This window comes from Heptranchias perlo, chromosome 6 (genome assembly GCF_035084215.1).
Source record: "Heptranchias perlo isolate sHepPer1 chromosome 6, sHepPer1.hap1, whole genome shotgun sequence".
NCBI classification, from domain to species: Eukaryota; Metazoa; Chordata; class Chondrichthyes; order Hexanchiformes; family Hexanchidae; genus Heptranchias; species Heptranchias perlo.
In genome coordinates, this window is record NC_090330.1 from 57348221 (window position 1) to 57371765 (window position 23545).

A 23545-nucleotide genomic window follows, 5' to 3' on the forward strand; every position below is an offset into this window, starting at 1 on the left:
GAGGCTGGAAATGACTTATTATTGATTCAGCAAAGTTCATAAATGCCCAATATTGGAATTAATTCAACTTAACATCTTGGATCTATCCTGCATCACAGTAACAACATAATTTCACACTCCCCAACCTATATTAAACTTCCATGTGACGATTGTTCATATTTTTTCAAAATCAGTAACTGACTTTTTTTTAAAAAGTCAGCCTAAAAAACTGTTTAAACCACAAGGTCCAGTAGTTGTGCCTTCCTGAGATCAGTTAGCTTAACTGTTCTTAGGCCAATTCGAAGATTAATTACAGATCAAAAAAAAACTATGAACAACAACTTCAACATAGTAAAACATCAAGGCACTTCACAGGACCGATTATCAAACAAAATGACACCAAGCCACATTAGGTTTTAAAGAGCATCTTAAAAAGGAGAGAGAGGCAGAGAGGTTTAGGGAGGGAATTCCAGAGCTTAGGGCCTAGGTAGCTAAATACACGGCCACCAATGGTGGAGCGATTAAAATTGGAGATGTGCAAGAGCGAAGAATTGGAGGAACACAGAGATCTCAGAGGGCTGGGGGAGGTCAGAGATAGGTAGGGGCGAGGGCATGGAGGGATTTGAAGACAAGGATGAGAATTTTAAAATCAAGGAGTCACCGGACCAGGAACCAACATAGGTCAGCGAGCTGAGGGGTGATGGGTGAACAGGACTTGGTGAGAGAGTTTGGACACGGGCATCAGACTATTGGATAAGCTCAAATTTATGGAGGGTGGAAGATGGGAGGTTGGCCACGAGACGATAGGAATGGTTAATTCTAGAGTTAACACAGGCATGGATGAGAGTTTTAGCAGCAGATGAGCTGAGGCAGGGGCGGAGACGGATGATGTTACGGAGGTGGAAGTAGGAGGTCTTGGTGATGAAGCAGAGATGTGGTCAAAAGCTCATCTCAGGGTCAAATAGCACACTAAGGTTGCAAACGGTCTGTTTTAGCCTCAGACGGTGGCCAGGGAACTGAGTTTGTGGCGGGGACACAAGACAATGGCTTTGGTCTTCCCAATATTTAGTGGGAGGAAATGTTTGCTCATTCAGTACTGGATGTCGGACAAGCAGCGTGACAAATCAGACAGTGGAAGAGCCAAGGGAGGTGGTGGTGAGGTAGAGTTGGGCGTCGTCAGTGTACATGTGGAATCTGACATTGTGTTCTCGGATTATGTCGCTGAGGGGCAGCATGTGGATAATAAATAGGAGGGGGCCAGGATAGATCTTTGGAGGACTCCAGAGATAACGGCGCAGGAGTGGGAGGAGAAGCCATTGCTGGTGATTCTCTGGTTCAGACTGGACAGGTAAGAATAGAACCAGGCGAGTGCAGTCCCACCCAGTTGGACGATGGAGGAGAGGCGTTGGAGGACGATGGTGTGATCAACTGTGTCAAAGGCTGCAGACAGGTCGAGAAGGATGAGGAGAGATAGTTTACCACAGTCACAGTAGATGTCATGTGACTTTAATAAGGGCCGTTTTAACTGTGTCAGGGACGAAAACCTGATCGGAGGGATTCAAACATGGAGTTGCGGGAAAGAAGAGCACGGATTTGGGAGGCGACAACACGTTCAAGGACTTGAGGGGAAAGGGAGGTTGGAGATGGGGTGGTCGTTTGCAAGGACAGAGGGGTTATGGGTGGGTTTTTCCTACAAACCAATAGGAAATGACTGGCTTTCTACATTATTATATATTGTCTGTTTTTATATATTTAAAAAGCATGACAGATATTTGCATGTGTTACTAATTGTGACATCTGAAGTGTGATGGACACGCTCATAACTTTTATATAGACTGAACAAAAATCTAACACCTTTTACCAATTTAACGAGCTCAGGCTAAATTTTTTGACCTTTAATGCGGTCTTCCTCTGATAATATATTGCAATCAATCAGTTTTACCTGCCCCATGGAGCTTTGTTTCGAAGACACAGAAATGGTCCTTGTTCCATGGCAAACGTGACGGTGTCACCATAACTCAGGCCTTGCTTTTTAAACCTGTGTATATAAAAAGAAATGCACAACAAATTTTCAAATGTAGCGATGCACAATACACTAAAAAAATTATTTCTAACACTGAGCCACAGCCCTTCAGACTTCAACTGCATAGCAATGTTACTAGACTCAAGTTTAATTGTTCGTTTTATCAGAGAAATCCTGATTATTGATCCACTTTGGCTATAGTCAACTGATCTGAGGCCAACAGAAATTAATCTCAAATTCTAATTTCCACCTCAACAGATATATTAGGAGTAATATTGTCTATTGGCAAAAAGAAAAAAAGATTTGACAATTCTGCCTCATTAACTTCAACATCTAAAAGTACAGACATTGTGAAAAATAGAGATACATGGAGAGATTACAAGACAGTAATTTTATCACAAATGTATGAAAACCCCATTACAATTGGTGACATTCTCTGAACCCCTTGGTGAGATTACAGTCTTATTATGGGATCTAACATTTCCCTGTATCAGCCATTCTAATAATTCATGAATTAAAAACAGAAAATGCCAGAAAAACACAGCAATTTCATCAGCATCTAAAACCAAACTTATTTTAAAAAACCTAGCTTATCCCTGTTCAGATGCTGATGGACCTGCTGTATATTTTTATCTTTAAGTTTTTATTTCAGGTCTTCAGCATTTGATGTTTTTCCTTTTTTGAAAATCACAATAAATACCAGTATTATCTCTGCTTTTATACTACATTGTTTAATGCCATTTCTAATCAATCACTTTTTAGACAAGGAGAGGTATTTATAAAAAGAGATACACTAAGTTTCTATCTTTAGGCTTAATAATTATAGCAAACATCCAAATCAAAACGAGGTACTAAACCACAGACATCATTGCTACCTTGATAAGTCAATTTATTCTGTGAACTCTAATTGATTGTTCAATATATACTCTGTTTAATTACTTCTGTTACCCCTCTTTTTATGAAAACTAATCTGCTGGATATCTCCTAAAGCTCTGTGTAGAATTGGGCCATACAGAACATAAAAGGTCTCAAGTTCAATTCCCAACCTCTGCTGAATTCCCTGTCATCAGCTGGAATGGCAGCAAAGGATACAATTGGCCTGAATGGTCAAGTTTTAGGGAAGGGGAAGAAAAAAAAAGCCTGGATTCATGGTCTCAATTGCAGTCCAATGACTATAGCTGGAAAGTGCTCCTGTGTGGACAACAGGTGATGACAGGACTGGCTGGGTTATCATTCCTCCCACAGTAAAACAGACTGCCAGCACACTGTCTAGAATGATACACTAAGATATCAATACTTAAATGAGTTACCGGAGGGCATTCAGCATGAATCGAACACCAGCACGAGTCAACATCTTCTAGAAAGCAGGAGTGAAAATTACAGGGGCAAAAAAAAGTGAAGCACACTACCCAACTGTGTAAAGGAAAATCTTAAAATAAAACATCTTATAAAAAGGTAACTGGATTTTACCTTTGACAGAAATGATGGCTACAGCGAACTACGACGTGCATACAATGAATTGCCACAATCCCCATAAGCACAAGACTGATTGGTCCCAGCTGGAAGAGACAAGCACACAGTGTAAAAAGCAGACATTTGTAAATTTATCAGTTAATATATTTGTTAGCTCAGCTGTTCTGCAAATCAGATAACATTAAGTTGATGTTCCTTTTCAATACTGTGCAAGTTGCAATCAAGCTTAAAGAAACTGCTGGATATTATAGTTTGCAGTAAAGTACAAGATGGCATAATGTCTATAATCATTGAAGAATCAACTAAATATCAGGTCTGGTTTCGCTTATGAAAACTGAATCAAATAATTGCCCAGTTCTAAAAATCAACACGGGAGAAAGCTTTGCTTTCTGAAGCAGTTTTATGCCTCCAGCAGTTAATGTTAAAGTTGATGGGATACCTATTCCGACTAACATCACTGATGGCCAGTTGCAAACATTACTACCCAGATTCTCCTCATCTAGGTTTTTCTATAATTGTCTAAATCAAACATTTTAAAATGCTTGGAATATTTTGGAAGCTCTTGCAAATGAGTCTGTCAATTTGTGTACTCTAGCACCTGTTGCTTTTTACTGAACACTGAATCATCATTTAAAACACTGCTTCCTCTTCAAACATAATCTTTCACTGCACTAATTCTTGATCAAAGCTTTCTGGAGCTGTGATATAGACAGGTTCCAAGCAACCTTTTCAGCTTTCATTAGAGTGCTTGGAAACCATTTTAGACTGGGTTCACCACTTTTTAAAAAGACGCATATGTGCAATATATGCACAACAAACTGGATGAAAATTCTATAATCATGAAAGTGTTTGTAAACTTTATTTCATCTGCCTGAAAGAGCACACAACGTGATAATGTAAACTGCATCAAAATATTTCATCTTGCCATCTGCACACAATATCACTGCAATGAAAATTAGATTGTTTTTGCTTGGAGAAAATCCAAAAAAATGTTTGTCAAACACAATTCAAAAAAAAGTGCCCCTTCAGATAATACAAATTAGCTCTTACCATAAGCCCTGCATTTTTGATTGCAAGTGGCAAACCTAGCAGCCCTGTTCCAATGTTTCCTTTCAACAAATGAATGAGTGTTTGGGTAAACCTGTAATATAAAATACATAAAAATAAATTCAGATTATCTTCTGCTTTAATGTATCAGGGGTCTCTTTCAAAGCTTAAATGATTTTTTAAAATTAATTAAAAAGTTTAGACTTCATTGATTTCATTAAATGAGGTCCTGGCAAGGAGGTGTACTCTTTGGTATAAGAGGGGCATCCTCCTCAGTAAGCTGTTGTTAGGGCAGTCTGGAAAGAGGTGGTTGAGGTCAATGCAGGTCTAAAGAAAGAAGAATGATTGTCATTTATATAGCGCCTTTCACAACCTCAGGACAACCCAAAGTTAGGCAATTAATGACCTTTATTTTTGAAGGGCATCACTTGTTATGTAAGCAAATGCAACAGCCAATTAGCATATAGCAAGGTCCCCATTCCAAGTTAGGGTCTTCTCTCAGGTGCAGTGGTGCTAGTCACTCCTGTTAACAGTCTAAACGTCTCTTGTTTAGGGTTGTGCCCGTACAGCCCAAACCATGCAATAGTGTAACATAGCCGTTTAACAATAGAATCCCCTTGTGATCTCATCTCAACTGGATACTTGTATTTTTCGCATGACTGCTTCTTCAATGAACAAAGAACATCTGATGTGATGAGGTCAGATGTGCATTATTAAGCTGTTTTATTTCACAGCAGGTAAACCTAGAGAATAACAGTTCTGATCAGATTCAATCACTACAACTCATCTTTTTTTATTAAGTACATAAGAATTAGGAGGAGGAGTAGGCCATCCAGCCCCTCGAGCCTGCTCCACCATTCAAGATCATGGCTGATCTTCTACCTCATTCTTCATGATGTAGGTGTCATTGACAAGGCCGGCATTTATTACCCACACCTAGTTGCCCTTCAGAACGTGGTGGTGGCCCTTCTTGAACTGCTGCCATCCATGTGGTGAAGGTACTCCCACAGTGCTGTTAGGTAGGGAGCCCAGGATTTGACTTCACCTAACAAAACAAACTGACACTACACTTCCCCGCATCAATGGATCATTTTACTTGACTTAAATAAAATAAAATTGCTGGACTATAACTTGGTGTTGTAAAATTGTTTACAATTGTCAACCCCAGTCCATCACCGGCATCTCCACATCATAAATAATTCCCGGCTACTCTCCTGCATGCTACTTCAGAGCCTGGCCAAAGCTTACCCTCACAGCTTTCTGTTTGAAGACCTGACTGTTTTTGCAACCTTTGCTGGAAACTAACTGCTTGTGACGCTGTCTGGTACTTTTTTCTAATCTCTTTCTGTTCAGCCAGAAAGAAACAGAGACTGCCTAACACAATGGGCATTAAGTGTTTATTGTCTAACAACTTGATTATGCGGTTCAAGAAGGTGGCTCACCACCACCTTCTCAAGGGTAATTAGGGATGGGCAATAAATGCTGGCCTCGCATGAATGAATTTTTTAAAAAATTATATACAGTCTATGGGGAAACAACAAAGCTAGCTCAATAGCATATTGAAGTACCTATCAACTCACTGCCCCGTTAGTCTTTTAAAAACTCAAATACAATTTGCTTTAAAACTGACCATTTAAAAAGTAACTCACCTTCTCTCGTACTGTTGAACTTATCCTATACAGTTGGCCTTAGTCCCTCCTGTGAGTGAGTTTCTCTTTTATTAAAAAGCTAGGAAAACAGCAATTTCAAAAATAAATCTTGAAATAGTTGAAACTTGAGGTATCTGAATAGGCCCAATCTGTAAAAAAATGACTAAATGCCATATTAACATCCCAAATCACTAATTCATGGTGTGACACTTAGCAGAAGCCAGGGATTGAACTTGGGACCCCCTTGGTCTTCTTGGCCAAGTTAAACCCAAGGCAACAGTGGGTCACAATGGCCTTTGTCTCCTGCATTGATGCAGGGGGGAAAATGAAAGATCAGCTTTGTTTTCTGTTCCTGATTGCTATTCTGTGATTCCTGTTCAAAAGTGCAAGTATGGAATCTAGATGGGAGTAAGATTGTACTTATTTGTTTTGCTGTTCTCAGTCAAACTCCCTGCTGATAGTCACTGTTCTGACACAATAGCTCATTTGGTGAGGGATTGGAGGGCTGTTTGCTGCTGAGAAACCATACTCTAGAATCAAACCAATCCTTCCAGGAAAGGAGGAGAACAGGAGAAAAGTAAAAAAGCGATATGAAAACATGTGACTAAAATAATATTAAGATAACATGCACTTACGAGATGCCCTGTTCATCACCAGGTTGCCGTGGGTGTAAACCTGTTAATTCAGACTCTTGCTCTTCATCTGATACTTCTTCAGAACTATGAGCCACTTCTATTAGAGGTTTCATAACTTCCATGTCTGCAACACCAAAATATCATGCAACACACAAATTAATTTTTGTTCCTTTCACCATATTTTCTGTTTAGTGCTGATTCATGGATGCCCCAGATACAAGACATGTACACAGGAATAGAGGGGATTGGGAAAGACCACTGCAGTCCATGTGGCTAGTCCCCTCAAATGTGTAGGTCATCTTTTCCATGCTATAATTCATAACAGGAAATTGTGGGCACAAAGGCAAAAAAATTCATGGCAACATTCTTTTGTCATTAAAAACATTACTTCAAAATCCATTTTAAAAAATGTTAAAGACAATCACTGTTACAGATGTAATTTTCTAAAAATTGAAGAACTTCTAGTTTGTGTTATTTTTCTAGAGTATACAGTAGTAAAATGGTATTACCTCCTTAAGAGCAACAATGGCAATTTTACATACACAGTAAAATATAACATGCACAGGCACTTAAAAGTCTTCTTAAAATAACTGCAATATTCCTAAAAGATCTTGGGAGCTTGGGCACAGAGCTCGGTGCACACAGAGGGAGTGAACTTCTAAATGGAGTGAATTAAAAAACAGAATGAACACTATGAAGATGCATTGCCTGTGATCATCTAAAATTCCCTAGATTCTAGAATGGTCCCAGTGGATTGGAAGGTAGCAAATGTAACAACACCATTCAAGAAAGGAGGGAGAGAGAAAACAAGGAACTACAGGCCAGTTAGCCTGACATCAGTAGTCGGGAAAATGCAGGAATACATTAAGGATATAGTAATGGGGCAATTAGAAAATCATAATATGATTAGGCAGCATCAACATAGTTTATGAAAGGGAAACAGTGTTTGACAAATCTACTTGAGTTTTTTTTTTTGAGGATATAACTAGCAGGGTCGACCAAGGTGAGACAGTGGATGTAGTATATTTGGAATTTCAAAAGGCAATCGATAAGGTGCCACACAAAAGGTTTGGGGGTAATATATTAACATGGACAGAGGATTGGTTAACGAACAGCAAACAGTAGGAATAAACTGATAATTTTCAGATTGGCAGGCTGTAACTAGTAACTAGTGGGGTGCCGCAAGAATCAGTGCTTGGGCCTCAGCTATCCACAATCTCTATTAATGACTTTAGATGAAGGGACCGAGTGTAATGTATCCAAGTTTGCTGACAACACAAAGCTAGGTGGGAAAGTAAGCTGTGAAGAGGACACAAGGAGTCTGCAAAGGGATACATAGACAGGTTAAGTGAGTGGGCAAGAAGGTGGCAGATGGAGTATAATGTGGGGAAGTGTGAGGTTATTCACTTTGGTAGGAAGAACAGAAAAGCAGAATATTTTTTAAATGGTGAGAAACTATTAAATGTAGGTGTCCAGGGAGATTTGGGTGTCCTTGTACACGAAACACAAAGTTAACATGCAGGTACAGCTAGCAATTAGGAAGGCAAATGGTATGTTGGCCTTTATTGCAAAGGGGTTGGAGTACAAGCGTAAGGAGGTCTTGCTGCAATTGTACAGGGCTTTGGTGAGACCACACCTGGAGTACTGTGTACAGTTTTGGTCTCCTTACTTAAGGAAGTATATACTTGCCTTAGAGGCAGTGCAACGAAGGTGCACTTGATTCCTGGGATAAGAGGGTTGTCCTTTGAGGAGAGATTGAGTAGAATGGGCCTATACTCTGGAGTTTAGAAGAATTAGAGATGATCTCTTGAAACAGATAAGACTTTGAGAGGGCTTGACAGGGTAAGGTGCTGAGAGGCTGTTCCCCCTGGCTGGAGAGTCTAAAATTAGGGAGCGTAGGATAAGGGATCAGCTATTTACACTTAGATGAGGAGGAATTTCTTCCCTCAAAAAGGAATGTGCATCTTCGGAATATTGTCTTCGGACTTTAAGGCAATTAAGCGATATGGGGATCGGGCGGGAAAATGGAGTTGAGGTCGAAGATCAGCAATGATCTGATTGAATGACAGAGCAGGCTCGAGGGGCTGTGTGGCCTACTCCTGCTCCTATTTCTTATCTTAAAAAGGGGAACGCGATGAGAGCGGGAATTCACTGGTAAGTAGTGGGTAAGTAGTACAGAAAGTGTGTTTTTAATTGAACTGAAATTTAACTTCATTTTTCTAAACTTTAAAAAACTGCAAGTCAGTGGTAGTCAATCACTTGTAAGTGGGCCCCTGACTAGCTGTTAATTATTGTGGCTGGGAGTTGACTGACCAGTTGTAACGAGTGAGTTTCTAAAAAGGTATATATTAGAGGGATATCTGCAAAAACAGAGAGCTTGGTGAAACAGAGTGCTTTCCAAACAGAGTGAAGTCTTTAAAATGGGAATTCGTGCTGAGTAATTTAAACTGAGGGACAACAATAAATAAGTAATTACAGAAATAAATAAATGTAAGGAATCTTACAACACCAGGTTATAGTCCAACTGTTTTATTTGAAAATCACAAGCTTTCGGAGGCTTTCTCCTTCGTCAGGTGAGCGAGTGTGGGATTCCATGGAAGGTTACCGCATTTATATTCAGAGAACAATACCTGGTGATTACAGATAATCTTTCCAACTGCCCATTGTCAAGGCAATCAAAGTGTTCAGACAGAGTGATGTTACCTACAGGACCACCGAATACACAAACAGCCAGATCTCTCTGTTTTGTGTTCTGGCTGTTTGTGTATTCGGTGGTCCTGCAGGTAACATCACTCTGGTAACATCCCCACCATACAGAAGCCAGTCTTCAGCCAATTCGATTCACTCCACGTGATATCAAGAAACGGCTGAGTGCACTGCATACAGCAAAGGCTATGGGCCCCGACAACATCCCAGCTGTAGTGCTGAAGTCTTGTGCTCCAGAACTAGCCGCGTCTCTAGCCAAACTGTTCCAGTACAGCGACAACACTGGCATCTTCCCGACAATGTGGAAAATTGCACAGGTATGTCCTGTCCACAAAAAGCAGGACAAATCCAATCCGGCCAATTACCGCCCCATCAGTCTACTCTCAATCATCAGCAAAGTGATGGAAGGTGTCGTCGACAGTGCTATCAAGCGGCACTTACTCACCAATAACCTGCTCACCGATGCTCAGTTTGGGTTCTGCCAGGACCACTCGGCTCCAGACCTCATTACAGCCTTGGTCCAAACATGGACAAAAGAGCTGAATTCCAGAGGTGAGGTGAGAATCACTGCCCTTGACATCAAGGCAGCATTTGACCGAGTGTGGCACCAAGGAGCCCTAGTAAAATTGAAGTCAATGGGAATCAAGGGGAAAACTCTCCAGTGGCTGGAGTCTTACCTAGCACAAAGGAAGGTGGTAGTGGTTGTTGGAGGACAATCATCTCAGCCCCAGGACATTGCTGCAGGAGTTCCTCAGGGCAGTGTCCTCGGTCCAACCATCTTCAGCTGCTTCATCAATGACCTTCCCTCCATCATAAGGTCAGAAATGGGCATGTTCGCTGATGATTGCGCAGTGTTCAGTTCCATTCACAACCCCTCAGATAATGAAGCAGTCCAAGCCCGAATGCAACAAGATCTGGACAACATCCAGGCTTGGGCACATAAGTGGCAAGTAACATTCGCGCCAGGCAATGACCATCTCCAACAAGAGGGTCTAACCACCTCCCCTTGACATTCAACAGCATTACCATCGCCGAATCCTCCACCATCAACATCCTGGGGGTCACCATTGACCAGAAACATAACTGGACCAGCCATATAAATACTGTGGCTACAAGAGCAGGTCAGAGGATGGGTATTCTGCGGCGAGTGACTCACCTCCCGACTCCCCAAAGCCTTTCCACCATCTACAAGGCACAAGTCAGTAGTGTGATGGCATGCTCTCCACTTGCCTGGATGAGTGCAGCTCCAACACTCAAGAAGCTTGACACCATCCAGGACAAAGCAGCCTGCTTGATTGGCACCCCATCCACCACCCTAAACATTCACTCCCTTCACCACCGGCGCACAGTGGCTGCAGTGTGTACCATCCACAGGATGCACTGCGTACCATCCACAGGATGCACTGCAGCAACTCGACAAGGATTCTTCGACAGCACCTCCCAAACCTGCGACCTCTACACCTCGAAGGACAAGAGCTGCAGATACATGGGAACACCACCACCTGCACGTTCCTCTCCAAGTCACACACCATCCCAACTTGGAAATATATCGCCGTTCCTTCATCATCGCTGGGTCAAAATCCTGGAACTCCCTTCCTCACAGCACTGTGGGAGAACAGTCACCAAACGGACTGCAGCGGTTCAAGAAGGCAGCTCACCACCACCTTCTCAAGGGCAATTAGGGATGGGCAATAAATGCTGGCCTTGCCAGCGATGCCCACATCCCATGAACAAATTTTAAAAAAGGGTTGAGGTCCTATACAGACAGAGTTTCAGGAACTAGGGAGGAAGTTGAAGAGCAGGATCTCACAGGCAGTAATCTCCGGATTACTCCCAATGCCACATGCTCGTGAGTACAGAGGAGCTGTAAGATAGGACACATTAACACCTGGCTGCAGAAGTGAGGCAGGAGGGAGGGGGTCAGATTCCTGGGGCTTTGGGACCAGTTCTGGGGCAGAAGGGACCTATTCAAGATGGATGGGTTGCACCTCAACAGGGCTGGAACCAATGTCCATGCAGGGAGGTTAACCAGTGCTGTGGGAGAGGGGCATCAGGATGAAGCATTAAAAAGGAGAAACAAGGTGCACAGAGGACTGAGAGAGACAACCAGCATTAGAATAAAGAGTAGTTCAGAAATAGGAGGGATCAGGTAGCAGGGGAAAATGCGAGGCCGACTAAGATGGGTTTGGAGCACATGTATGTAAATGCACAGAGCATGGTAAATAAGGTTGGTGAGCTGCAGGCACAAATAGCCACATGGTATTATGATATAGTGGCGATAACGATGACCTGGCTCAAATATGGGGAGGAATGGGCACTTAATATTCCTGGCTACAATGCATTCAAGAAAGATAGGGAAGAATAAAAAAGGAGGGGGTGGCAGTATTGACAAAGATACTGTTACAGTACTAGAAAGAGATAATGTACTTGAGGGTTCAAAGACAGAATTTATTTAGTTAGAATAAAAGGAACAATAGAGGTGCTATTATGCTGCTGGGTACAGGCCACCAAATAGTGGGAAGGAGATAGAGGAGCAAATTTGCAGGCAAACTGCAGAAAGACGCAAAATCTTTGGAGGAGTAATAATGGGGAACTTCAATTGTCGTAATATAGGTTGGGAAAACAGTATAAAGGGCAAAGAGGGAGAGGATTTCCTGAAATGTGTGCAAGAGAACTTTCTTAATATGTTTCCAGCCCAACAAGGAAGGCAGCGGTTGCTGAAGCGAGTTCGAGGGAATGAAGTAGGGCAAGTGGAGCATTTTTCATTGGGGGAGTATCTGGGAAACATTGATCACAATACCATTAGGTTTAGAGTAGTTATGGAAAAGGACAAGGAAAAATCAAATGTGAAAATACTCAAATGGAGGAGAGCTAATTTCAGAGAATTAAAAAGGGATCTGGCCTAAATGGATTGGAATCAAAGATCGGCAGCTAAAACAGTAAGTGAGCAAAGGGAGCCCTTAAAGAGAATAGTTTGGGTAGAAACTGGACACATTCTCACGAGGGGGAAAGGAAGGGAAGCCAAAGCTAGAGCTCCCTGGATGACTGAAGATATAGAAATCAAAGTGAAATAGAAAAAGGCTTATAATAAATGCCATGTTCATAATTCAATAGAGAACCAAGCAGAATACAAAAAAGTACAGAGGAGGACTGAAAAAGGAAATAAGAGGGACAAAGGGAGTATGAGAGAATAAATTAGCAGGTAATATAAATAGTAAAAAAGGTAGTCAAAGGATGGGTGGGACTGATTAGGGACCAAAAAGGAGATCTGCTTGTGGAGGCAGCAGGCATGGCTGACTTAGTAAATTAATACTTTGCATCTGTCTTCACTAAAGAAGAGGATGCTGTCAATGTCACAGTAAAGGAATTTGTTGGACTATAACCTGGTGTTGTAAGATTCCTTACAGTAAAGGAAGAGGTAGTAGCGATATTGGATACGATAAAAAATAGATAAAGAGGCACTTAAACAGTTGGCAGCACTCAAAATAGAAAAGTCACCCGGTCCGGATGGGATGCATCCTAGGTTACTGAGGGAAGTAAGGGTGGAAATTGCAGAGGCTCTGGCCACAATCTTCCAATCCTCCTTAGATATGGGGGTGGTGCCAGTAGACTGGAGGATTGAAAAATCTTACACCCCTGTTCAAAAAAGGGGAGAGGGATAAATCCGACAACTAACGTCAGTGGTAGGGATAGTTTGACACAATAATCAGGGACAAAATTAATTGGTGCTTGGAAAAATATAGGTTAATAAACTAAAGCCAGCACAGATTTGTTAAAGGCAAATCATGTTTGACTAATTTGATTGAGTTCTTTGATGAAGTAATGGAGAGGGTTGATGGGGGTACTACAGTTGATGTACATGTGGACTTTCAAAAAGGCATTTGATAAAGTACCACATAATAGACTTGTTAGCAAAATTGAAGCCCATGGGATTAAAGGGGCTGTGGCTATGTGGATACAAAATTGGCTAAGGGACTGAAAGCAGAGAGTGGTGGTGAACAGTTGTTTTTCAGACTGAGGGAAGTGTGCAATGGTGTCCCCAGGGGTCAGTAATGGGACCACTGCTCTTTTTTGATATATATTAAATGACCTGGGCATAATTTCAAACTCAAAAATGCACTAAACAGTGAGGAGGATAGTAACAGACTTCAGGAGAACATAGCCAAACTGGTGAAATGGGCAGACTCATGGCAAATGAAACTTAGAGAAGTGTGAAGTGATTCATTTTGGCAGGGAGAATGAGGAGAGGCAACATAAACGAAGTAGTACAATTTTAAAGGGGATGCTGGAACAGAGACACCGATGGGTGTACATACACAAGTCTTTGAAAGTGGCAGAACAAGTTGAGAAGGCTGTTAAAAAGACATATGGGATCCTTGGCTTTATAAATAGAGGCATAGAGTACAAAAGCAACAAAGTTATGCTAAACCTTTATTAAACACTGGCTAAGCCCCAGCTGGAGTATTGTGGCCAATTCTGGGCACCACATTTTAGGACGCATGTCAAGGTCTTAAGAGAGAATGCAAAGGAGATTTACTAGAATGGTACCAGGGAAGACTTCAGTTACATGGATAGACTGGAGAAGCTGGGGTTGTGCTCCTTACAGCAGAGTAGGTTATGGGGAGATTTGATCGTGGTGTTCAAAATCATGAAGGGTTTTGATAGAGTAAATAAGGAGAAACTGTTTCCAGTGGCAGACGTGTCGGTAACCAGAGGACACAAATTTAAGGTTATTGGCAAAAGAACCAGAGGCGACATGAGGAAAGAAAATTTTACGCAGTGAATTGTTATGATCTGGAATGCTCTGCCTGAAAGGCTTGTGGAAGCAGATTTAATAATAACTTTCAAACAGGAATTGGATAAATGTGAAGGGGAAAAATTTTGCAGAGCTATAAGGGAAGAGCAGGGAAGTGAGACTAATTGGATAGCTCTTTCAAAGAGCGAACACAGGCACAATGGGCCAAATGGCCTCCTTCTGTGCTGTATGATTCTATTATCTGTGTGAGGAGGTTGCTGAATTAGGAATACAGGAACAGGAGCTGGCCATTCAGCCGACTGGGACTGATCTTCCCTTTTTGTTATCCATGGTAGCTCTATCCTTTTAATGCCAATTTCCTGCCTTTTCTCCATATCCCTTACCACCCAATTAAGTATCTACTTCCCCTTTAAACACTTCAACTGACCCTGCATCTATGATCTTTTGAGGCAGTGCATTTCATAGTCTCTCAACCTTTTGTTGAAAGACATTTTAATTGGAGCACTTCTAACCAGCAGAGCTTGAATTCAAAGGCTTTTCCCCCTTGCTCTGTATTGCCTTATGAGAAGGAAGAGAAATTCCCTATGAACCCTGTCAATTCCTTTCATTACCTTAAATATCTTAATCTGATCGCTCTTTAACCTCATCTCCAGGGAATATAAGCCAATAGTACAGACATAAGAACATAAGAAACAGGAGCAGGAGTAGGCCAATCGGCCCCTCGAGCCTGCTCCACCATTCAATAAGATCATGGCTGATCTGATCCTAACCTCAAATCTAAATTCATGTCCAATTTCCTGCCCGCTCCCCGTAACCCCTAATTCCCTTTACTTCGAGGAAACTGTCTATTTCTGTTTTAAATTTATTTAATGATGTAGCTTCCACAGCTTCCTGGGGCAGCAAATTCCACAGACCTACTACCCTCTGAGTGAAGAAGTTTCTCCTCATCTCAGTTTTGAAAGAGCAGCCCCTTATTCTAAGGTTATGCCCCCTAGTTCTAGTTTCACCCATCCTTGGGAACATCCTTACCACATCCACCCGATCAAGCCCCTTCACAATCTTATATGTTTCAATAAGATCGCCCCTCATTCTTCTGAACTCCAATGAGTAGAGTCCCAATCTACTCAACCTCTCCTCATATGTCCGCCCCCTCATCCCCGGGATTAACCGAGTGAACCTTCTTTATACTTGCTCTCGAGGCAGTACGTCTTTTCTTAAGTACGGACACCAAAACTGTATGCAGTATTCCAGGTGTGGCCTCACCAATCCCTTATATAACTGCAGCAATACCTCCCTGTTTTTATATTCTATCCCCCGAGCAATAAAAGCCAACATTCCGTTGGCCTTCTTGATCACCTGCTGCACCTGCATACTAACCTTTTGATTTTCTTGCACTCGGACCCCCAGATCCCTTTGTACTGCAGTACTTTCCAGTTTCTCGCCATTAAGATAATAACTTGCTCTCTGATTTTTTCCTGCCAAAGTGCATAACCTCACATTTTCCAATATTGTATTGCATCTGCCAAATCTCTGCACACTCACCCAGCCTGTCTATATCCCTTTGTAGGTTTTTTATGTCCTCCTCACTCTCCACTTTCCCTCCCATCTTTGTATCATCTGCAAACTTTGATATTTTACATTCGGTCCCCTCCTCCAAATCGTTAATATAGATTGTGAAGAGTTGGGGACCCAGCACCGACCCCTGCGGAACACCACTGGCTACTGGTTGCCAGTCCGAGAATGAACCATTTATCCCAACTCTCTGCTTCCTGTTTGATAACCAATCCTCCACCCATGCCAGAATATTACCCCCAATCCAGTGATTCTTTATCTTGAGCAATAATCTTTTATGTGGCACCTTGTCGAATGCCTTCTGGAAGTCTAAATACACTACGTCCACTGGTTCCCCTTTATCCACCCTGTACGTTATGTCCTCAAAGAACTCAAGCAAATTTGTCAGACATGACTGCCCCTTCGTAAAGCCATGCTGACTTTGTCCTATTAAATTATGTTTATCCAAAAATGTTCTGCTACTGTCTCCTTAATAATAGACTCCAAAATTTTACCCACCACAGATGTTAGGCTAACTGGTCTATAATTTCCAGCCTTCTGCCTACTACCCTTTTTAAATAAGGGTGTTATATTAGCAGTTTTCCAATCTGCTGGGACCTTTGCCGAGTCCAAAGAATTTTGGAAAATTATTACCAAAGCATCCACAATCCCTACTGCCACTTCCCTCAAGACCCTAGGATGTAAGCCATCAGGTCCAGGGGATTTATCCACCTTGAGTCCCGTTAATTTACTGAGTACCAATTCCTTAGTGATTTTAATCGTATTTAGCTCCCTCACCCCCCCCCCCCCCCCACCAGAGCCCCCTGTTTGTCCAGCGTTGGGATAGGTCCTCTACCGTAAAGACTGAAACAAAATATTTGTTCAGCATTTTTGCCATCTCCATGTTTCCCACCATTAATTTCCCGGTCTCATCCTCTAAGGGACCTACGTTTGCCTTAGCCACCCTTTTCCTTTTTATAAAACTGTAGAAAGTCTTGCTATCTGTTTTTATATTTTTTGCTAATTTATTTTCATAATCTATCTTCCCTTTCTTAATCAATCCTTTAGTTACTTTTTGCTGTCTTTTGAAGACTTCCCAATCTTCTATCCTCCCACTAAGTTTGGCTACCTTATATGTCCTTGTTTTTAGTCGGATACTATCCTTAATTTCTTTTCTTAGCCACGGATGGCTGTCATTTCTTTTACATCCTTTTTTCCTCAGTGGAATATATATTTTTTGAAAGTTGTAAAATAACTCCTTGAATGAACACAACTGCTCATGTACCGTCTTACCCTTTAATCTATTTTCCCAGTCCACTTTAATCAATTCCGCTCTCATACCATCATAGTCTCCTTTATTCAAGCTCAGTACGCTTGTTTGAGAACCAACCTTCTCACCCTCTAATTGGATATGGAATGTAACCATGTTATGGTCACTCATTCCAAGGGGATCCTTAACTAGGACATTATTAATTAATCCTGGCTCACTACACAGGACCAGGTCCAAGGTTGCTTGCCCCCTTGTAGGATCAGTTACATACTGCTCAAGAAATCCATCCCTAATACACTCAATAAACTCTTCCTCAAGGCTGCCCTGCCCAATTTGATTTGTCCAGTTAATATGATAGTTAAAATCCCCCATAATTATAGCTGTTCCCTTACTACATGCCCTGACTATTTCCTGATTAATACTTCTTCCAGCAGAGTTGCAACTATTAGGAGGCCTATATACTACGCCCACGAGTGTTTTTTTCCCCTTATTATTCCTTATCTCTACCCAAACTGTTTCATTATCCTGATCCTTTGTCCCAATATCTTTTCTCTGTATTACAGTGATTCCTTCCTTTATTAACATAGCCACCCCACCTCCCCTTTCTTCCTGCCTGTCTTTCCTGATTGTTAAATACCCTGGCATATTTAATTCCCAGTCGGTGTCACCCTGCAGCCATGTTTCTGTAATGGCCACAAGATCATACCCATACATAGTTATTTGTACCGTTAACTCGTCCATTTTGTTACGAATGCTACGTGCATTCAGACAAAGAACTTTCAAATATGTTTTGTGACACTTAGTTCCTGCTTTTTCCTTTTTTAACACTTTACCTTTCACTCCATACCTTCTGTCCCTTCCTGACACACTTTCCTCTGTCTCCCTGCTCAGGTTCCCAACCCCCTGCCACAGCTTTGATGCTGGGTTAATCGCCTTACGCCGTCTAGTTTTTATTTTATCTGTCGTGCCTAAAGTACACTTTCTTTCCGCTGCTCCACGCTTTTCCCTTTCACTTGTTCTTGAACAACTGTTTGTACTATTTGTATTGTAGATTTCCCCTGGGTCTTCCCCTCTCACTGCTCTCAACTTTATTCCCTTCTGACTCCCCGCTCAGGTTCCCATCCCCCTGCCACTCTAGTTTAAACCTTCCCCAACAGCACTAGCAAACACCCCCGCGAGGACATTGGTCCCGGTCCTGCTCAGGTGTAACCCGTCCCGCTTGTACAGGTCCCACCTTCCCCAGAACCGGTCACAATGTCCCAGGAATCTAAATCCCTCCCTCCTACACCACCCCTGCAGCCACGCATTCATCCTGTCTATTCTCCTGTTCCTATACTCACTAGCACGTGGCACCGGTAGTAATCCTGAGATCACTACCTTTGAAGTCCTGCTTTTTAATTTATCTCCTAACTCCTTAAATTCACCTTGCAGGACCCCGTCCCTTTTTTTTAAACCTATGTCGTTGGTACCAATATGGACCACGACTACTGGCTGTTCACCCTCCCCCTCCAGAATGCCCTGCAGCCACTCCGTGACATCCTTGACCCTAGCACCAGGGAGGCAACATACCATCCTGGAGTCACGTTTGCGGCCGCAGAAATGCCTATCTGTTCCCCTGCATTGGGAGCTATCTAAATACCTAACCAGGTAAAGTAGCAGGGAAAATACTTTGCTCCTGGGAGAGTTTGATTCTCCAATGGCTCCAAACAGCATGAAGTTTCAGCAAATCAGGTAAAGTAACGGGGGAGCAGGAAAGACAGACTGATCAATAACACTAGGTATTTTCTTAATGAGAACACAGGCAGAAAGAGATTTAAAAGATTACCTAAGAAGTCCAGTCATTAAGTGAGCAGTAGAGAGGAATAAAGATGAAACAGAAAAAGTGACAAAGGGGACAAATTAAATACCCGAGGGAAGGAAAATGTACAACGAAACACCCTAGGGAAGTCAAAATTAAAAGGCACTAGGATTGAAAAAAAATTAAAAAGTTAAACCAGGAAAGGGAATGGGAGAAATAAGAAAGAGAAATAGTCAAGAGGAGGAAAACTAAGATGGTGACCATGAAGTATGTTTGCCGTGGGATTATCACAAATATGAAAGGATGCAAAAACTGTCTTTTAAATCAGTAAGCTTAAAAAGAGTTATTACTTTAGGGAGCAAGGCATATGAACTTACGAGAGCAGGCTGAAGTGCAGAGATTTTTTTTGAGGTCAATTCAGTATTAGATACAGTAAGTGAGTCCTGTCGGTAAGTGGTATAGTCAGGCTAGCATCACACCTCCAAAATGAACCTTCAGGGATTGGAGCTGGAGACCAGTACAATCAGGAGCAGTGTTTTCATGACAAAAGAACAATTGCTGAAAGATGCCAAGGTAATAGAAATACTGGATGTATTAGAATTGATTAAAGAAAAAGTAAGAAATGTCGAAAATCCTGTGAAGCTACCCAAAAGAATACTAGCAAACAGATACCAGGCACCATCCAACAATGCATACAAGGTCCCAGAAGTAAAAAGTAGTTGGAAAACCAGAGAGTACAGCCTGGACAAAAACGAAGTTTGCAGGTCAGAGTGTAGTCATCAGCGATTTTTGCTCAGGAATGTTGACAGTCAGGTGTATCATAACGGCAATAATATCACAATGGTGAGATGTCTATCTGTAGCTGGAGCAGTACATAGAGACAAGTTTAGAAGGGATACTGAAGGGAACAGATAGAGACTTAGTGATAGTAGTCCAGAGAGGTAAATGACATAGGAAGAAATAATATAGGGGCCTTAAAACCAATATATATGAGGATGCAAAGTAACGTTCTTTGGTTAACTTACAGTGCTAGGGAAAGGAGGGGAGTTCACCATAAGTATTAAGGAGATAAACAAGTTGCTGGCAGCATGGTGTGAGTACAACAATCTACCTTTATAAATAACTTTGAAACCTTCCAGAACAACTAGTACAGGAGAGACAGGCTTCATTTAAACCAAGTAGGGACATAAAGACTTGCGATGAGGGAGCAATGGAAAGTAATTTAAACTGCACTCGCAGGGTGTAAAGCAGAGTGAAAACAGGATCTCAGATGAGACTGAGTGCAGGGTAGAACATAGTTAACAGGTAGATATGGACTCAAGCTCAGAGACTCACATGAACTGGCAACTAGGAAAGGGCAAACACTGGGGGATGTGAGGGGAAGTAAATCGATAACATGTATATACACGAACACAAGAAGTATTATAGAAACAAGATGCTGAAACTGGAGACTGTTGTGTCAAGAAGGAACTATATGGTGGGAATATCAGAAACATGGCTAAATCAAAAGGGGTGGAAATGAATAAACAAACATTCAGGGATATCAAGTGTTTAGAAAAGAGTGGATAGAAATGGAAGCGGTTCAGCCCGATATGTCAGGGAGGTAAAAGAAGCTGATTCTGTGGGGGATAGAAAGCTACAAAATAAACTACACTGGCTAGGTATTACTAATGCAAAAAAGCTTATAGACTACCAGGTCAGCAGAAGGGGGAAGGACATATTGCTCTATGAAGACATAGGAAGGGTAAAGGAGAATAGGAAAATTATTAAATGAAAAGCTTTAATCAGCCAAATATAAACTGGGTAAATCCAAATAGTTTAGAGCAAAGTTAGTAGATGTAGTGCATGACTACTTCTTGCCCCAGTGCATTAAAGAAAAGAGACAATGGTCATCTTACATACAATGCACAGCATAGAAAGAGGCCATTCAGCCCAACTGGTCTATGCCAGTGTTAAACTCACATGAGCCTCCTCCCACCCAACTTCATCTAACCCTATCAGCATAACTTTCTACTCCTTTCTCCCTCATGTACTTTCCCTTAAATGCATCTATGCTATTCACCTCAACCACTCCATGTGATCTGGTATTCATAAATAACCCAGAAAAAGTACAGGGAATGGAAACGGTAGCATCCCAGGGGGACATTGACCACGATGTTTATTATACGGAAGTCAGAAATACCCGAGATCAGGAGCCAGGTACATAATGTTTAAAAAAAGGGCTAAATTTAATTTAATGTTTAACAACTAAAGCAAATAGACTGGGGGAGGTTGTTCAACAACACTTCCGTGGAACACCTTCTTTAAAAAAAAGTATAAAGCAGGACAACTACATTCCCAAAGCCAACAAGCTCAGACTGAACAAACATGACCCTAAAATGATCAGCAAGCACATTAAAAGTGAGATAAAGGAAAAATGGTATGTACAGATTCTGGAGGGAGAATGGAGTAGTGGCTCACTAGTTTGAATAAAATTGCAGAAATTTGTTAAAAATGTGATCAGAGACAAGGACAGTTGGAAATAAAGCTTAGCAGCTAAAGCCAAGCATAACAGCAAAAAAAATTTCAGTATAACAGTAATAGGGCAGTCAGAGCAAACAGGCTTGAAACTGAGGACAAGAACAAAACAGTAAATATTCTAAATGAATACTCCCAAATATTCAGAAGGGAAGACAAGAGCAATAGGCTGCCCTCTATAAACAAAGTTATCCCAAGTAAAATCAATGGCTTTGTTACAAATGAGATGAAATTTCTAGACAGAATATTTGGACTCAACACAAATAAATCCTCAGGATAGATGGTATTGATTCCAGAGTTCTGAAAGAGACTGGGGAAGTGATTTGTGAATCACTGATACTCATTATGAGGGGGACAATGGACACTGGGGAAGTACCAGAAGATTGAAAACAGGCTAATGTGGAGGCCATATTTATAAAGGGTGGGAAAACAGACAAAGGCAAACAAAGACTCATTAGTCTTGCTTCCATTTCATGTACTATAATAGGTTCATTGGAAATCACAAGCTTTCGGAGCTTTGCTCCTTTGTCAAGTGAAGAGATGCATATAAGCACAGCATATATAGTCAGAGAACAATGCCTGGTGATTACAGATAATCTTTCTAACTGCCCTTTATCACACCTCGGCAGAGAGATAATCACAGCAATCAAAGGAGTGAATGGTATTCAAACAGGTTAGTCAGGGAAACATTACATCCAAGAATACTGAGGTGGGGTCACAAGGGGTCAAATGTAGCAGATGCTGGGGTTTGTATTGAAAACAGATAACTTTTTTTTGCTCGAAATCGCAGCAGGTCCGGCCGCATCTGTGTATGGAGAACAAGCCAACTACGACTTGAGTCTGGATGACTCTACGTCAGGTGGGGTTACATGTAGCGTGACATGAACCCAAGATCCCGGTTGAGGCCGTCCTCATGGGTGCAGAACTTGGCTATCAATTTCTTCTCAACGATTTTGCGTTGTCGTGTGTCTCGAAGGCCGCCTTGGAGAACGCTTAACCGAAGATTGGAGGCTGAATGTCCTTGACTGCTGAAGTGTTCCCCGACTGGGAGGGAACCCTCCTGCCTGGCGATTGTTGTGCGGTGTCCGTTCATCCGTTGTTGCCGTGTCTGCATGGTCTCGCCGATGTACCATGCTCCAGGACATCCTTTCCTGCAACGTATGAGGTAGACAACGTTGGCCGAGTCACAGGAGTACGAACCACGTACCTGGTGAGTGGTGTCCTCTCGTGTGATGGTGGTATCTGTGTCGATGATCTGGCATGTCTTGCAGAGGTTGCCGTGGCAGGGTTGTGTGGTGTCGTGGTCGCTGTTCTCCTGAAAGCTGGGTAATTTGCTGCAGACGATGATCTGTTTGAGGTTCGGTGGCTGTTTGAAGGCGAGTAGTGGAGGCGTGGGGATGGCCTTAGCGAGGTGTTCGTCGTCATCGATGACATGTTGAAGGCTGCGAAGAACATGGCATAGTTTCTCTGCTCCGGAGAAGTACTAGACGACGAAGGGTACTCTGTTGGTTGTGTCCCATGTTTGTCTTCTGAGGAGGTCTATGCGATTTTTCGCTGTTGCTCGTCGGAACTGTCGATCGACGAGTCGAGCATCATATCCCGTTCTTACGAGGGCGTCTTTCAGCGTCTGTATGTGTCCATCGCGTTCCTCCTCGTCTGAGCAGATCCTGTGTATTCGCAGGGCTTGTCCGTAGGGGATGGCCTCTTTGACGTGGTTAGGGTGGAAGCTGGAGAAGTGGGGCATCGTGAGGTTGTCCGTGGGCTTGCGGTAGGAAATGCTGATGACTTCTTATTCTAACTTTTCTACTGAACAGTGGGCGGGGGTGAGGGAAGCAGAAAATGGCTGCAGGAAGCGAGGAGGATTCCGCAGTGTATCCAAGGCAGTGGCCTCTGCGCTGGCCAAGGAAGTTTGCCAAAAGGTGGAGGAAGAAGACAAGGGGATGCGCAGAGAGTCAGAATCAGAAGATGAAAGAGCTAGATTCATGGTAGGAGTGGTCACAGGAGTAGGACAAGGCTGTGAAGGGATTTGTAAATGACAATTTTGAATTTGATATTTTGGGAGACAGGGAACCAATGGAGGTCAGTGAAAACAGAGCTGATGGACCAACGGAACTTAGTGTATGACAGCAGTTTTGGAAGAG

General features: G+C 42.2%; 1 protein-coding gene across 3 annotated transcripts in view; it reads right to left on the reverse strand.

Moving 5' to 3' along the window:
- LOC137323010 (neutral amino acid uniporter 4-like) overlaps positions 1-23545 on the reverse strand; it is a 429467-nt gene that overhangs the window by 390566 nt on the left and 15356 nt on the right. For all 3 annotated transcript variants that reach the window (XM_067986344.1, XM_067986343.1, XM_067986346.1), the window contains exons 3-6: positions 6807-6930; positions 4526-4616; positions 3473-3561; positions 1922-2017 (exon numbers count right to left, since the gene is read on the reverse strand). In XM_067986344.1, the coding sequence (XP_067842445.1) occupies positions 1922-2017; positions 3473-3561; positions 4526-4616; positions 6807-6930 (400 nt within the window). The remainder of the gene's footprint in view (positions 1-1921; positions 2018-3472; positions 3562-4525; positions 4617-6806; positions 6931-23545) is intronic.